At 38.6% G+C, this 16886-nt stretch overlaps 1 protein-coding gene across 1 annotated transcript; it reads right to left on the reverse strand.

Annotated features, from left to right (window-relative positions):
- Positions 1 to 7135: 7135 nt before the first annotated feature.
- LOC108681248 lies at positions 7136 to 10606 on the reverse strand. The gene is made up of 2 exons (XM_047885455.1): positions 10549 to 10606; positions 7136 to 8614 (listed from the first exon to the last, which is right to left on the reverse strand). Exon 2 carries the CDS (start codon positions 8553 to 8555, stop codon positions 7848 to 7850), a length of 708 nt encoding a protein of 235 aa, XP_047741411.1. The 5' UTR covers positions 8556 to 8614; positions 10549 to 10606; the 3' UTR covers positions 7136 to 7847.
- Positions 10607 to 16886: the final 6280 nt, after the last annotated feature.

Here is a 16886-nt window from a genome sequence, read left to right on the forward strand (position 1 = left end):
CACTTGCCTGCTCACAATCTACACTTGCCTGCTCACAATCTACACTTGCCTGCTCACAATCTACACTTGCCTGCTCACAATCTACACTTGCCTGCTCACAATCTACACTTGCCTGCTCACAATCTACACTTGCCTGCTCACAATCTACACTTGCCTGCTCACAATCTACACTTGCCTGCTCACAATCTACACTTGCCTGCTCACAATCTACACTTGCCTGCTCACAATCTACACTTGCCTGCTCACAATCTACACTTGCCTGCTCACAATCTACACTTGCCTNATCTACACTTACCTGCTTACAATCTACACTTACCTGCTACAATCTACACTTACCTGCTACAATCTACACTTACCTGCTACAATCTACACTTACCTGCTTACAATCTACACTTACCTGCTTACAATCTACACTTACCTGCTACAATCTACACTTACCTGCTTACAATCTATACTTACCTGCTACAATCTACACTTACCTGCTTACAATCTACATCAGGTTAGTCTGTAATAATACTGCTACTAATCTTTCATCTAACGAACAATGACAGTTCAGTTTGATTCTTCAAAATAAGTATAGGAAATTCATTGTCTGAAAATATACCGTAAAATTTCTATAATTTTTAGCTCAGCAAGTCTGATGACTTGGAGGCCGTGGTCATGAAATAAACAGTCTGGCGGTCGAGGTCACGGCTATAGGCCTCGAGTCACGGAAGTACCAAAAACTACAATCTATTGTCATGTTAATAAATGTATTTTTATAGCGAGTTTAGGACCGCCAGAGGTCATAAACTCTTTATTTCATTTTCAATGTTCCGAGCGAGCCGTTCATGTCGTACGCTCTTTAGGGCAGTTAACTCGTATGGAGTAAAGAAGATGGACGGGGTTCTCCACTTTACTCGTAAACGTGTAAGCTGAAAACAAATTACCTATGAGACACTAATACCTGTCTCTTATACACATCTAGATGTGTATAAGAGACAGGCAGTGACGTTGCACGCGTTCTGATGGTAATTGGATTCTTATGACTGGCGTTGCACACGTTCTAGCAATGATTGGATTCATTTGACTGTGACGTTGGACGCGTTCAAGCATTGATTGGATTCTTGTGACTGTTACGTTGGACGCGTTCGAGCGTTGATTGGATTCTTGTTACTGTGATGATGCAAGCAGTTTTTTTTTTAAAGAAACAGCTGTGGCATCTTGCAGAGACTCATCAGTGATGATGATGGAGTGAAAGTGGAAGTGTGCTGGACGTTCCAGATTTTTGGGTCCTGCTTTCCAATTTGCTATGTTTACCAGTTAATATATTACCCCTCTGGATTTCCACACTGGCTCCAGCTTGTGCCAGCTTGTAGAGAAGTCCATCAATCCATATTTTATCAAAGGCTCCCTGCAGATCTATATAGACAACCAAGCATATCTCAGATGCTGCCTGAGCAGTGCGTATGTGACTCTCCAGTCTAATGAGAACATCCAATGTACTCTGTTGTCGTCTAAATCCACACTGACTTGATGACAGAAGTTTCATGCGGTCTACGATATACTCCAGACGAGCAGCCACCAACCGTTCCAGCAGCTTTCCCAGGAAGCCGATAGAGCAGAAGAACCGGCGTCCCCGTGACCCCGTCTGAATCACTGCCTCCTTAGGCCGTTTTCGGCATCCTTGGGAAGTTGTTCACTGTTGAGTCAAGAAGTTTCGAACTTTTATTCACCACTCCTATCTGTCGATACTGACGAAATTAAATGTCTAATTATATGTACTTTATGTATTTGGAAATTGCACAATCAGGCACCCTGGCACAGAGCAAAACAAACTTACGTCCGTCTTCGACCACGGTTCGCCATCCCCCAGCTGACTCTCTAAGCAGCGCATTTCCAAACAGCTCTGCCCGCAAACGAATTCCGCAAAATGATATTTAACCGGAATTAAAGACTTCAATTGAAGTTTTTACAACGCTTCTCTTTAACTTCACTTCTTGACTCAATCGACAATTCTACGGACCCGCCTGCGAACTCGCGCAACTGGGATACTCATAATTCCTTCAATCGGATCTGTATGAATTTTTTAATGTGAGTATTTATTATCGATACGCTGCCGCAGGAATTATTACAAATTTTTACATCAATTATTTTTTAATTAAAACCAATAAACGTATTTTTAAGCAACTGGGACACTCATAATTCCTTCAATACTTAACGGATCTGCACGAATTTTGGAATGTGAGTATTAATTATCGATACGCTGCCGCAGGAATTATTACAGATTTTTTACATGACTTATTATTAGGTTAGGTTGGGTTAGGTTAAGTTAGGTTAGGAAATAATTCATGTAAAAATCTTTAATAATTCCTGCGGCAGCGTATCGATAATTAATACTCGCATGCCAAAATTCATACAGATCCGTTAAATACTGAAGGAATTATGAGTGTCCCAGTTGCGCGAGTCCGCAAGCGAGTTTGAAGGTGGGTCCGTAGAATTGTCGATTGAGTCACTTCTTGCCTGTTTGTCTGTCTGCTACAAATCTTGTAATCGAAATTTAATACACTTCTACTTATCCAATCGATCTGAAATTTTGCGTGAAGTTGGAGACAATGCATGAATCAAATGACAAAATAAATAATTTTAAGAATAATTTTTTTTTTCCAATATTAAAATAACTGAAAACATAATTTTGTCAGTTACAAATCTTATAATTGATATTTGACACACTTTTAACTGTCTAATTGATATGAAATTTTGCACACTTGTATGAAGTTGGAGGCAATGCATGAATAAATTGACAGAATAAATAATTTCGAAAAAAATTTATTTATTAAAAAATTGAAAAATTAATTTTTTCAATAAATGAAAATAAAATTTGAAATTCATTGTACATATGTAACATTGGAAACACTGGATTCTTTAGAAGTGTTGTCTTTAAAAAGTAATTTTTAAACGTATATTATTTATTCGATAAAAATATGTCTTACAACAATTAAGTGAATAATCACGTATGTGATTAGAGTATGTAATGTACGTATCAGAATTCTCAAATTATGTTTACCGATGGCCTTATTGTTGGAACGTGTAAATCCATTGCGTATTACTCGAAACTCGCGTCCTGTTAACTTTACGCGCACGAACTCTTGCAAGAGCTTTTACCTAACCCTGCCATTACTTAAGACCTAATTACTTGAAGCTACTTTTATATCATGTAAAAAGAATAATATATGTACGTTATACAAAAAACGTGCGGCTTTTGTACCAGTACAACACAGGCTGTGACATTTCGATAGCTATCATTTTTGGGTTGCAGAATTGCATTTTAATCTCCCGGAATTTATTTGTTAAGCTATAAGCGTCTAGGTGCGTCTTCGTAGCCATAGTGTACAGTAGCTCTTCCTGCGATTCGGAACAGATTTTCACGATGGTAAAAGATGGAAAAGACAATGACAAAATTAATATCAATAAAGTGAAAAATTATAAACTTTCTGGGTTCTTGAGAAGATTGAAGTTAATAAAGGAAATAATCACTGGAAATCGGTTTGGCATCCTTACAAATTTTTTTTACATTTTTTTCTGATTTTTCTTACATTAAATTGAAAGCGCCATTGCGTTATGTGGGCGTTTGAGGGAATCACAAACATTATTCCACTCTCGACAGCTATTGTATTATTGTATACTATATACGCTGGTAAATGGTAATACCGCCTTCAACTCGGGCAAAATTTTAACTTTGGTACCAATTTATTCACCAATTGGTAATTGTTTGAGAGTGAAAATTTTAAATACTTTTCCTTCCATTCAAACGACTTTAGGTTGAAAATTAACTGGATTGTATTTTTGGGCACGAGCGACGAATGTTCTTTACCCGATGGACCTCAGATTGACAATGAAGTTGTCTGCTGTCTCGAGACGTCACATATAGGGGTTTGTCCAATTTCGTATCCACAATACGGGACTATATAAAGTCTGGTCTCAAAATTCGTCTTCCTCATCGATTTTCTTGGAAATTTCGATTGAACTTGTTGAACATGTCGGACTGGTAATACGCCCATCATGTCTACGCCACTTGCATGGATCCCTGGGATCCCCGCTACTGGCGAGCGTAACAGGACCTCACTAGATCTATAGTGAGGCCTGAGCTGAGCCGAAGAGAGGCGCCGCCCCCAAAGAGGGGGAAGAGATTTATCGCATTCTTGCGGTTACTCTTCTGTGGCTGTTACAGGCCACGCGGCGAGAGCGACGGTGGCCCGTGAATGGTAGCACCCAATTCTTGAGGAGTTGGGGCGCTGCCTTCACCTGGCTACTGCTTTGCTCTTGGGGGAAGGGAGTTAGGGGGGAAGGGGGTCCTTCGGGACCCAAAAAATAAAACATCCTGCTGGGGAGCTGGCGCGGAATACTTTCCGTGCCAGAGCTCCAGTTTCCAGGAAAGCTCTAATGCAAGCTGTGACTGGAGCTTTACTGCCTTTTGGATTTGTACGATTCTCGTGAAATGAATTATTTTGTTAACAGAAAACACAATCAAGCTTCGAGTTTCTAAAATTATTAATAATACGTCACATTTGAGCTGCGAGATTTCAGTAATGAGCAGGAATTTTCCGATATTTCTGGGGAGGCTGCGTTTATTAGAATCCTATGAATCTAAAAAGGATCCTTTGGAAACACTTAGATCTAGGGCGCTTTTTGGACTTAAACCCATGATCCTTTGGAAACCCTTGGACAAGGTTTCACAAAATTATAAACTCGGCTAGACGAGGCTGGGGCATGGTCGAATTAATATAATTATTATTTCAACCATGAGGCTGGGGCAAGATCTGCCCCGAGACGCGGCCTGCATGTCAATTGGTAAGCTGCATCTACACAAGAATTTCTCGACAGTAATTCATGGGTGCCCGGAAAATTAACACACGGTGACCGAAGAAAATTTTACGCTTATTCAGACATATGAATCAATTTTGGTTTACCTCATGACAGGACAACAGAAGCAGCAACAATTGAAGTATATGTGTGACATTTCAATTTGTTGTAATTTTGAAGTTTGTAGAGTCCAATTTATATTCGATGTTTCGGTATAGTCAATTATTTAAGAGAGCTATAAATTTTTGAGTGGAACGCGTTTTCGTGGCTAGTTTACCGCCAGTAGCTCCTCTTTTGGATCAGAATAAATTTTCACGGTGGCAAAATTCGACATTGAAAGCGACGATATTTAATTCGATGATCAACTTTTGGGGAGCTTGACGATTTGAGTGAAGTAAAGGAAATAATTCGTGTAAATTAGTCTTGTAATCTTTACGACTGGCTAGTTATTTCATCGAGATCTTTGGAGTCAGATCAAGCAGAAAAATTTATCCTAGTTGCGAACACCGGGATTGCGAACTGAGGTTGGGTAGATCCTGCATAGAAATCCAAATTCAACCTAGGTTTTGTCAAACCAACTTACATTACTGCGTCCCACTGCTCTTTCTCATGATATTGTAGTGAATAATTTTTAAATAAACATTTTATTAGTTGCCGAGGATGACGCCAACTTCCTATTTGGGATTTATGAATAGATTTATGTCTATGCAGCGCGGATGACCGCTCTGAATGTCTGACCGGAGGTCGGCACGCACCCCAAATCCAATATGGCTCCTCGCATCCACGACTGCTGCATCGCCGAGGCTTCTTTTGGCAGGTCGTCCTGTTTTGTTGGGCAATTTACAATCGAACAACCGAGATTTATCTTGAATTCGTCATTTTCACGCAGGGAAATATCTTTATTGCAGCTGTAGAAAGATTAAATGTAAACTTTCCTTAAACATCAATGACTTCTTTACTGACCATCATCGTCGCTCTGATTTCATACACTCGGTATAAAATCCTCTTTCGGCCTTCAGCTGCTCCAAGGGTGTTGGGCTTCCTCCCGTTGTCCCTCAAGATGCACACTGCATGGTTCGAGTCCGGTGCTCGTGAGATCGTTGTCACGATGCCATAACCCAGAAAATTAATGTGTTATTGGGTGCAAATAGCGACTTACTTCCTACCCACAACTCGAGCAGAATGCGTACGTAGCAATGATACGCCCTTTTGTTGTGCCAAACTGGGTCAAGATGACCCCGACCAGGGCATAAAATGCATCGCTTTTTCGAAAAAGTTGCTCTCATTTATGCCTTATGTTGCCAGAAACTGTCATCGCACCGTCACGAATTTTGGAGATGTAGGTAGTAGGTACTCGGTTGCTGTCGCAACTCAAAAACTTCTTCGTAGAAAATTTGACGCTTTGAGGAGAGTTATTTCAACGTTCAAAGGATATTTTAGCTCCATGCAACCACAAAAGTTCGTTGATGTATCTTTCAACTAACGTGAAGGTTTTCGGTAACATGGGGGATGGGGGGATATTCAAAGTTCATGTTATTTTAGATTGTTTGCGGAGGCAATTGTGATCAGACATAGCTTTGCATTCGCAGCTTATTACAAATTTTCAAATATTTTCTTTGTCTTACATAGGACTCGAGAAAATTTTTTCAATTAAACAAAATTTAAAAACCACAAGTACAATAGTTAGCGGAGTAGGTAAATCGTGTTCTTTTCCACTGTGAATCGACAAAATTAAAATACAAAATGATAGCCTATTCGTTCCTTTTTGTTTTTGATTTTTCCCCAGTCGTATTCCAATTTTTCAACGATTCCAACTGGCATCTCCAACCCAAATTTTTCCAGGACCTAAAGGTAATCAATCAAACAAGGTCGGGTTATTGACACTTGTTCCTTCTCGATGATCAATTTTATTAGCGAGTGTTGCTTGCTAACTTGGCCTGATCTTCAACGTTGGCAAAAGCAAATAATATTTACAATAACGCAATGCAAACAAGATACGGCAAGGGAAAGGCTAAGTGAAGTGGTTGCTTGCGAGCAGATTGCGCGACCGAAAAAATCGCGTCAACCAAAACTACTGCTAAATTGAAATTGAACGGCCATTATCGACCGGTCTCCCTTTGGCATGTACAGATCAAAGTGCTTCTGACATTCAAGTTGTCAGAGTTTAAGGAATAAAAAAGTGAGAATAAAATGAGTTATGTGTCATGGCTGAAGACATAACTGAATTAAAGTATTGACATATTCTGAAAAAATCTAAATGTTGACAATAAAAGTTCATTTTAAGTCATTTGTTTTTTTTTATTTTAAACGAAACTCCAGGCAGTTAAATGAAACTTTATTTTGAACTCCAAGCAATCAATGAAACTTAATTTGATTCGAGCTGCTCAGCTTAGGGGACGCTAAAACTTTCACTGCCAAGCGCAAACAAATTAACGAGTCAGATGGATACGGCGAAAATTTTGGACCCTGAACCAAAGAATAACTTCATGATCCTCAGCGAAAATACTGGATTTCTTTCAGTGACGGACTTTTTAAACATGAATCATACTGTGGTTCTGTAAAATATATGGCGACCGTCCGACGGTCAGAAAAGAAATTCTCACAAAATGATCAAGCACTTGATATAATCAAATACGTATAATTCAACAAATGATGAAGTATCAAGCTTGCTCAGAGAATTCGAGGAAATTGTTTTTTTTCATGCGTTATTGTGCATTGAAATATTCTTACAAGGCATCGTGTAAAAAAGGGCAGCTCATCGTGAGGAGCGGTTCAAGGAGCGTCGTAAGAGGGCCAAGAGGGCAACGAGCAAGAGGACATCGTAAGAAGTGGTTCAGGGGGCATCGTAATGAACTTTTCAAGTAACATCTTCAGGAGCGTTTCAGTTGGATAGCGTACAGTATGGTTCAAGAGAATCTCGAAAGGCACGGTTCAAATGGGCAGTGTGAGGCACGGTTCAAATGGGCAGTGTGAGGTACGGTTCAAGGAACAACGTGAGATGTAGTTCAAGGAGCACTGGGAGGTACGGTCCTGTAAGATATCAGAGAATCCAAGAAGTCTTGTTGTGAGTTGGCGACTGTGTTCCGATCTCGCTGGGGCGCCACAAAATAATTTACGACTTCTTGTACAAACCGTGGATCTTGACGTCCTTCGTAGAATGTCACAATTCGGTTGAGTCGATAGAGTGAGCGTTGTAGGCTTGCAGAGTCTGGAACGGTTCCTCTAAGCTGCCTGATGAAGTGCGTAATGAACTTTATGTTGTCCACTGGCATAGACCGTTTTGACAAGATTTGGTCTTGACTGCTATTGGTTCTTCGTAAAAACGAATCGAAGTCAAGAAATTCGACGTCAAGCCTTAGGTCGGAACGATAGCCACCATCGCTATCGGTAACGAGATCCGCTGAAGTTGTGTGTGGAACGTAACCTGATACAGAAGGATGAGGAAGTGGCTTTATATCGGCAAAATTTGGTTTAGCATCACTGCTGTCGTCTTCCACCTCCAGAGACTTACGGATGAACTCGATGGCTTCCACTGAGCTGTCGTCAAATTCTTTCTGATTGTCAGTTTGGGCGTCAGGATCGGTGAAGCCTTGCATTGCGTAGTATACATCATAGTCGACAAGCACCGCAGGATAGTCAGATGAGTATGGGTCAGGTTCTTTGTCGACGCTTCCAACGCACCGACCGCAAGTCTTGAGGCACAAGTTCGCCATGAACAAGCAGTCCTCTTTGTAGAACGCGCAGTTGTCGATCTCATCACGGCACAGCCCCTCTGACCCACAGAGTAGTTCAAATTAGTATAAAAGGAACAATACATTGCAAGTACCCATCAACAGTGAATTATATTGACTCAAAAAAATTCAATTAAATAAACGTTTCATTGCGCCTTTGCGTGACCAGCTCACCTGCTGCCACTGTGTTGGTTGCGACAGCTGTGGTGTGGGCCGTGAACACCAAGAATAACCAACACACATACAGTCGTGAAAGTAAATCCATCACGGCTTTCCGTTGGGAAGAAATTTTAAAAGGCCAAAGAATTTTCTATGCGGTACTAGGGCCAAAATGTAAACAATAGCAAACTTACAGATGTCAGATTTTTAATTTACCATACGAAACCTGAATATCGCCACGGCCACTCATAATTTTCATTTCTCGCTTCCGGATCCCCTTTAAAACAATTAATAGGAACATCTGGCATTATCAATAGAATCTTGTTGCTAAAACCCAGTCAAAGCATACACCTAGTGGCAAAAACCAACCTTCCCCAAACAAGATATTTGTAAGGGACGGGGTGTATGAAACCTTAAATCTCCTCTTTAATCATATTATTGAATGTAGAAATGATTCTAATAGTCTTGATTGAAATCCTTAGTCCAGCAAGCGATATGCGCAATTAGGAATAAAACTTCGACTGCTAAACCAATGAAAAAAGTAAAGCCCTTAAATAAATTATATTGCTAATGATTGGAAAAGTTTGTTGGACAAGACTGCATTTTATTTCATGCGATTTCATACCGCCATTGTATCTATATGTCGCTTTTAATTGGTAAAATTCCACATTTGGATGCTATTCATGGGAAATTTAAACTTATCCCTGCAGGCTGAGCTTTCGAAGTATCGCAGTTGATGATGAACTTGCTTCAATTTATTAGAGTTTTCAAATATTCCCAGGAATAATGTACGTTTTCTGGCGCGCGTTCGTCAGTTCTTATGGTCTCTATGGGAAAAGTTTGATATACAGCAATAAATTTATCTATAATAAATGATCTATAACCATTGTTTTAAAGTTAGCATACATCTATAATACAAATTGCGAGAAGACTTTTTGAATTTTTGAATATTTGGCTCGAAGAATTCCACATTAAAAATTGTTATCATACCCGAGATGCATGGATGATAATTCATAAGAATCTTAGTCACCATGCATGAAGAATAAATTATTAACACTAGCAAATCACGTCCAAACAGCAAGATATGTGAAATTTTGTAAGCATTTACACGTGTAATGTCAGTTCGTTGGCGTGTAGTATAGGATATTGCTAATGTACATCAACAGTCCGTGCAGATGGCGTAACTAAGGCTATCTATGAATAGGTAATCACATCGATCACATCCGTGACAAATCAGGGAGTGAACTAAACTTGAACCAATGTTCAGAAATAACCAATCGAAGTTTCGCTACCTACATGCTCGCTGAACATTACATCTTCTGAATTGTTTTCTAATGCTTAATTTGAACACCTGCGAATTTCTTAACTTCAATAGTAAGAAAATACTAGATCAGTCAGGTACTTTAGGAACATGATACTAGATAAGAGAGGGACTAGCACGAAAAATAAATGCACTAGAATTCAGAGAGGGACAAGCACGAGAAATAAATGTGCCAAATCAGAGGGAACAGCACGAAAAAAAATATACTAGATCAGAGAGGAACTAGCACGAAAAAGATACTATTCATAAGGGAGATACTAGCATGAACAAGCGTTCGCCCAATCAGAACCATTCAAGTTACCAAATAATGACCACCTAACTGCGCAGAGAAAACAGAATTTCGAGAATTCTTGCCTAACTAGTGTAAAAGGCCTCTTCACTTCGAACTAAGCAGAATATTTAAGAAATTTCTAAATAAATAATATAATAGCTGTGTTGCTCACTATTCATGCTCCGACTAAATGAAGCACCTCCATAACACAATAAAACACGCACCGGCCCGGGCACATGACAGCGCCGCTTGGTAGAGACGCTGCTCGCTATCCGCTATTTCGGTGAGACATGCAACGTGTAGCAATTTAAAATGATTTGGCCGTTAACGTGGTTAAAAACTGTGCTACAAACTTGGGTAATAAATTAATCACCAACTAGGTTAATAACTTGATCACTAACTTGGGTAATAACATGGTACTAACTTGGTTTATGACATAGTTAATAACTTGGTTTCTAAAACAGTTGGAAACTGTGTTACTGACTAGGTTGCCAAAATAATTACTAACTCTGGTACTACCGTGCTTGGTAACGTGGTTGTTAACATTGTTGCTAACGTGATTGCCAACTTGGTAACTAACGTGGTTGACAGCATGGCTGCACGTGGTTGACAACATGGCTGTTAGCAGTTAACTTGATTGCCAATATGGTTGATAATGTGTTTTTCACATCGGTTACAGACTTGCTTGCCAACTTGGTTGCTATCTATCTCGCCTGCTGCCATTTTGTTTACATATATCAAATTACTTTCAAAATTTGTTTACATATATCAAATTACCTTCGAAATTTCGAAAGTCTTGGCGGTTTCCATGTCAATCAATGCAAGACCTAGTCACGGAACAAGGCTTACTCTTCGTCCTAAGAGTTTCGATCATCTTCATAACTATGATCAATGATCATCGTGAGGATTGAGCTCATCTTCACCACTGTGATCACCGTGATAGTTACAATCACATTCATTTTTCCAAGATCATCACCGTGAGAGTTCAATCCTCCGAGGATAAGCTCCGTCAATCCTTGCACGAGTCGGAGAAATACTGAATTTTACAAGGAAAATTACTATAAATTGTAAATAATAATCTCCAATTACAAGATGAATATTTGACATGGTTACAGTTTCCCCAGCAAGGGAAACATTCATTTATGCCTGTCGAATTATTTCTTATTGTACATAATTTTCTGCTAATTCGGCGAAATAGGTTGCATTTGTCGCTCTTTTCGTAGAAATGTTTAGCGCGACCACATGCTGATAAGTTATATCCGGATCAACACGTCGTGAACTGTCACCATCACCGCAATGGAAGGTATTGGGATAAGTCGTGTCGCTAAACCCCTAGAGACATTTAAGAGTCTCTTGGACGTGGGGAATAAATCGTGCTGCCAAATCTTTGGGAACATCTGAGAGTCTCGAGTGCGATGTTACCTTCTTCGTCTACAACGGGCAACCGCTGACATCCAGTCAGTGACAGTGCCCGAGTCCTGTGGCCAGGGTTGGGGTGAGCAACTAGAGTCTGCAAAGTTGTGTTGGACAAAATTTTTGCCAGGCACAAGGGCACCAAGCAAGAGGAGTTTCCAAAACATTACGCAATAATCTTGAGAATTTTGATAATGCAACACATGTACATTGAATTAATCATATGTTTTACCTATTTATAACTATGGAAAATTTTGTGTCTAGATTTACATTTAAAATTAACTTATAGGGCCCTTCAAATATAATAGAAGTAAAAAATTAATTAATACGGACTTCCAATTCAAACAAATTAATCAAGCTACTGAGCATGCAAGTTGTCAGATAATTTATTAATTTGTTCATTTTTAATGAATTTATTAACGTCTTGAGCAATCGTGAAAGAAAACAAATACATGGAGACGAGTTTGTTATATTTATTAAAACAAATTGAACTGTATATTCGTATTGTTCGCTTTCAGTGCAACAATGGAACACACAAATTAAAGATTTTAATTCGCACTCAGATATTTACCAAGACTTTATATCGCTACACTCGTAGTTTATCGTCCACGTCATGCACACTAGAGGCTGGAGGCTTGCAGTAGCGGCATGATGTCATCAGCACACCAGAGGCTGTAGAGGCTTGCAGTAGCGGCATGATGTCATCAGCACACCAGAGGCTGGAGGCTTACAGTAGCGGCATGATGTCATCAGCACACCAGAGGCTGGAGGCTTGCAGTAGTGGCATGATGTCATCAGCACACCATTAAATATGCAATTAATTAATAAATATTTGCACAAATGATCTCGTACGTATCTTCGTCATGCTCGAAAAACGTATAAATTTCAAACATGCGCAGTAGCTGTATCAATTTCAGGCTGCGAGTTAAGTGACTCCCGACTTAGATCATTAATTATTCACCTCAGCAAACGAACTTGGATTTTCACAAATTTCGAGGAATATATCAATTACAAATATGCGCAGTGGCTGTAATTGTCTCAAGTTTGTGAAATCAGTCGTTTTCTAATTAGCTAATGATAGGCCAAACCGCTAAAAACAATGTCTCTTTTTGGCCCAATAAAAACCATCATTTTGTTTGAAAATTTTTTCAGTTTTCAAACTTGCTCCTGTCATCAGGACGTAACAGAATGACATGAAATTCGAAAGCATCTACCGGATATCTCCCATAACCAAAAACCATTTTGTGATTCGTTAAATTTCGTTTAAATGTTCGGGAGCGAATTGTCTGTCATTTTTGTCACACGACCGTTGTCGAAATAAACTTCAAAAGGGTTTTTGTATCTATTTTATGTTAGCCCTACCTGAACTGTGAGTTCAACATCATTTTCAACTTTGGTCTTGATATAATTTTTCTACTGTACTTTCTCGAGTGGAATATAAAAAATTATGAAAAATATTTGTTTAAATGATATTTACATGCACTTTTTGGTGCTACTATAGCTTAATTTTTGATTATGTTTTTCTGTCTAAACCAACTCAGGAGCTCATAAAACGAATTTGAAAAAGTTATTCATCGCTAATAGGAATAGCCAACTGTCAAGTCTGTGAAATGAGGAAAGGGAACAATGAAATGTGGGGAGCAAAAACAATAGACTTTTGTCCTTAAACATGTTGAAATTTTAGTTTCTGTAATAGACTTATATCTTGACATAGACTCGCCTATAGTATACTATATAATAATGTATGTACATAATTACTATTGATAGCTAGGATCGCTACAAGATTTAATACTCATATTTAATACTCATAGTCAATAGAAGGTGATTGTCAAATTTATTACTTTTGAGTTTATTCTTTGATTAAAAATTCGTTGAAGGACATGGCAGCCATAGCCATTATTTATTTCCAGGTAAGTCAAAGTACACATAAAGCTTATGCTTCGCGATTTGTCAAAATGAATTTACGTGTTTGTGTAATAAGTTAGTGCAGACTCTTCAGCTTCTGTTGTTGAGAGAAAAATATCAGTTTTCCTCTCATTAATTACAGGAGATTTCAAACAAAATAGAAATTTCAGCCATTCATCGTGAGGACATAGCGCAAATTAAAAATTTTTATCCAGTGGGCTGCAGGATTGATGTACCGTCGAAATTGCTATATTGAAAATGACAACAGACGATCTTGACGGGCCCGCCGGGTTTGGTAACATATACAACAATCGTCTAAAACAGTGGTTCCCAAAGTGGGCGATATCGCCCCCTTGGGGGCGGTGGAAAGGTTTTGGGGGGCGGTAAGGAAGATGAGTGTGGTAGGGGGCGATAGGGGGGCGGTAGTCAGAAGTTCGAACGTTTGTTTGACGATTTGTACACAACACGTGCAGCACATCATGACTCCCAGCGATGATTTTTTCACCCAGATGTTTTTTAACTTCTCCTGGTTTATGTCACAGATTAACGGCCGGACTCGCGACCGATCTCACGGCCAATTTCCAATTCAATGTTCAAGTAATATCTCTCAAACTAATGAACTTAACTCGATGAAACTTGGTACACGTATTCATTAGGACCTGACGGTAATGTTAAGCTCGTGAATTTTTTATTAATTTTGCCTTCATTTATTTTTGCCATAGTTATATGGCAATACCGGCCGAAATTCACAGTACCGGGTAATCAAGAAATTTTTTCCAAACTATTGAGCAGATTCGAACGAAATTTTGAATTTACAGTCCTAACTACCGAACGGTAATGTTTAGCTCTTAAAAATTTATTCGATTGTGCCTTTGTTCGAGAGTTTTTTTTTCTATTTCACCTTCATTAGTGATTTAAACAGCAATACGTGCTTAAATTCGCAATAATCAAGAAATTAATCCAAAATTACTGAATAGATTTGAACGAAACTTAGCATTTAAATACTTAACCTCAGCAACGGTGATGTTTAGCTTGCTACAATTTTTTAGTTTTGCCTTCGTTTGCGAGTTATACGGCTATACGTATACGGATATACGTAAACGGCTCTTGGTTAAACCGGCCGGTACGTAGAGAAGCCGGTCGTTCCTCCTATATCTGTATAACTCGCGAACGAAAACAAAATAGAAAAATTGTCGCGAGCTAAACATCACCGTTGAGAGGTTAGGTATTTATATACAAAGTTTCGGTGAAATCTGTTGATCTACGCGAATTTAAGCGACAAATTATCCGGCGAAACAAGCCGAATATAAGGAAGTGTGAAATCAGGAATGACTGTGAAATGAAAAAAAAAACGCGCAAACGAAGGTAAAATCGAACATTTTTAAAAGCCCAAAAAATCAACGCTTGGTAGTTAGGAATGTATATTCAAAATTTCTTTCAAATCTGTTCAGTAGTTTGGAAGAAATTCTTTGATCATTGCGAATTTCGGCCTTTGTCGCAATATAACTCGCGAATGAAGGTGTAATTTAAAAATTGTTACGAGCTAAAAATCAACGTTACGTTCTGATGAATATATGTTCCAAGTTTCCTTGAGCTGCGTTCATTAGTTTGGGAGATATTACTTGATAATTGAATTTGGAGATTGGTCATGCGACTGGCCACGAGTCCGGCCGTGAATTTGCCCGAAACGTCCTAGGTTTCTAGTGCTGAAACAGTTAAAACAGCTGAAAAATAATTTGGTTCACTAAATGTGGTTCTATTTGTGAAATACACACTTGTGTTTAACATTTATCTGTTAAAATTACAGCGTACTAAATTTCAAGAAAGAGGCGTATGTTTTTATATGTGTCTGTGGGGGGCGCTAGAAGTTCACTATATAGGGAGCCAAAGGGGGCGCCAGCCTGAAAAAGTTTGGGAACCACTGGTCTAAAACTATATCAGTGATAATATAACAATACATAAATAATAACTTGTGGTGTCGGTATTGTTATGTTAGGCCAGTGGCCGATTCTAGACATCGCAGAATTTTCACTGATACATATGTGCATGGGTCGCGCACGTATATATAGTACTCGTAACGGCTAGGCTGCACCAATCTTTGTGATTTTGACCACCTCGGCCGGCCGGTCCGAAATTGGTAGACTTTTGAATTCTGTTATTATTTAGCATAAGATTCCTAAACCAAGTTGTTGGTTAGATTTTTTTTCGTAAACGACCGTCACCTTGCATAATATTTTCTAGAGATAAATTTATGGTAAACGGAGAACGATATTTTAATAGAACACGAGGGAGGGTTTTAATCAATTTAGCCTTATTTCGCCCACCTGTCCTGCCCCAGCACAGGGCGTGCGAATATCTGGGTAGAATTAGCAAATGAATGCAAATGTATATGATAGTCAGGGCTGGCGTTGGTAATTTGTCATAGAGCTCAACGATCAGAAAGTCAATCATTATACTGGGTTTAAAAAGCAAAAATGCAGTATAAACCTTGTGTTGTCATAGACTAAATCGCAATGTAAAATATAGTACTGTATTCTTCTTATCAACACTCATTTTTTAAAGCTTCAATTACTTCTACTTATTTGCTTGCATTCTGAGCCTTTCCTCACAATACAAATTTGGACTTAGGGATATAAAAGGAAATAACAATGCAGGATACAGCACTGAATCAAACTAGATAAAAAATAGAAATCATACATCTCAGCATCACGCATAGAAACACTGCAGAATTGACATTTTCATGATAATGCAGACACGTAATGCTTTTGTGGTAAAATATAACGAGACAAAGAACAAGCGAGGCATATATAACAAGGACATTTCGATGGATATTTAAAAACTACGTGAAATTAAATATCCTTGAGTGTATAGGGAACTATTAAATGTATTGTCCCTTAATTCTTCCTGTACAATGCATATTATTTATTCATCCATAACTTTATACGTGGATATGGGTTAGAAACTGACAATAATATTCTTATTGATGTTGGAGCGCTAAAAATCTAACTGACGTCCATGCATTAATTATATCTAAGCTTTCAATTAACATTGCTACCACTAGAATGTCTATCGTAATTTGAACTTTTTTAATTTGATAAAAAATCATCCAAAGTTCAATTTAACATCTAAATATTTAGATGATTAAGTTGTGGACCTGCGCCATATTCATAGGGTTTTGTGAGTAAATCCTCATTTTCACTACACTCTGATGTAAAGAAAAATATCAGATTGAACGTAGGAGTGC

Source organism: Hyalella azteca, unplaced genomic scaffold, assembly GCF_000764305.2.
Source record: "Hyalella azteca isolate HAZT.00-mixed unplaced genomic scaffold, Hazt_2.0.2 contig17973, whole genome shotgun sequence".
In the NCBI taxonomy this organism is placed as follows: domain Eukaryota; kingdom Metazoa; phylum Arthropoda; class Malacostraca; order Amphipoda; family Hyalellidae; genus Hyalella; species Hyalella azteca.

What these genes read in the sequence shown, in the direction of transcription:
- LOC108681248 (XM_047885455.1), bottom strand. Translation starts at nt 8,555, where the DNA reads ATGGCGAACTTGTGCCTCAAGACTTGCGGTCGGTGCGTTGGAAGCGTC.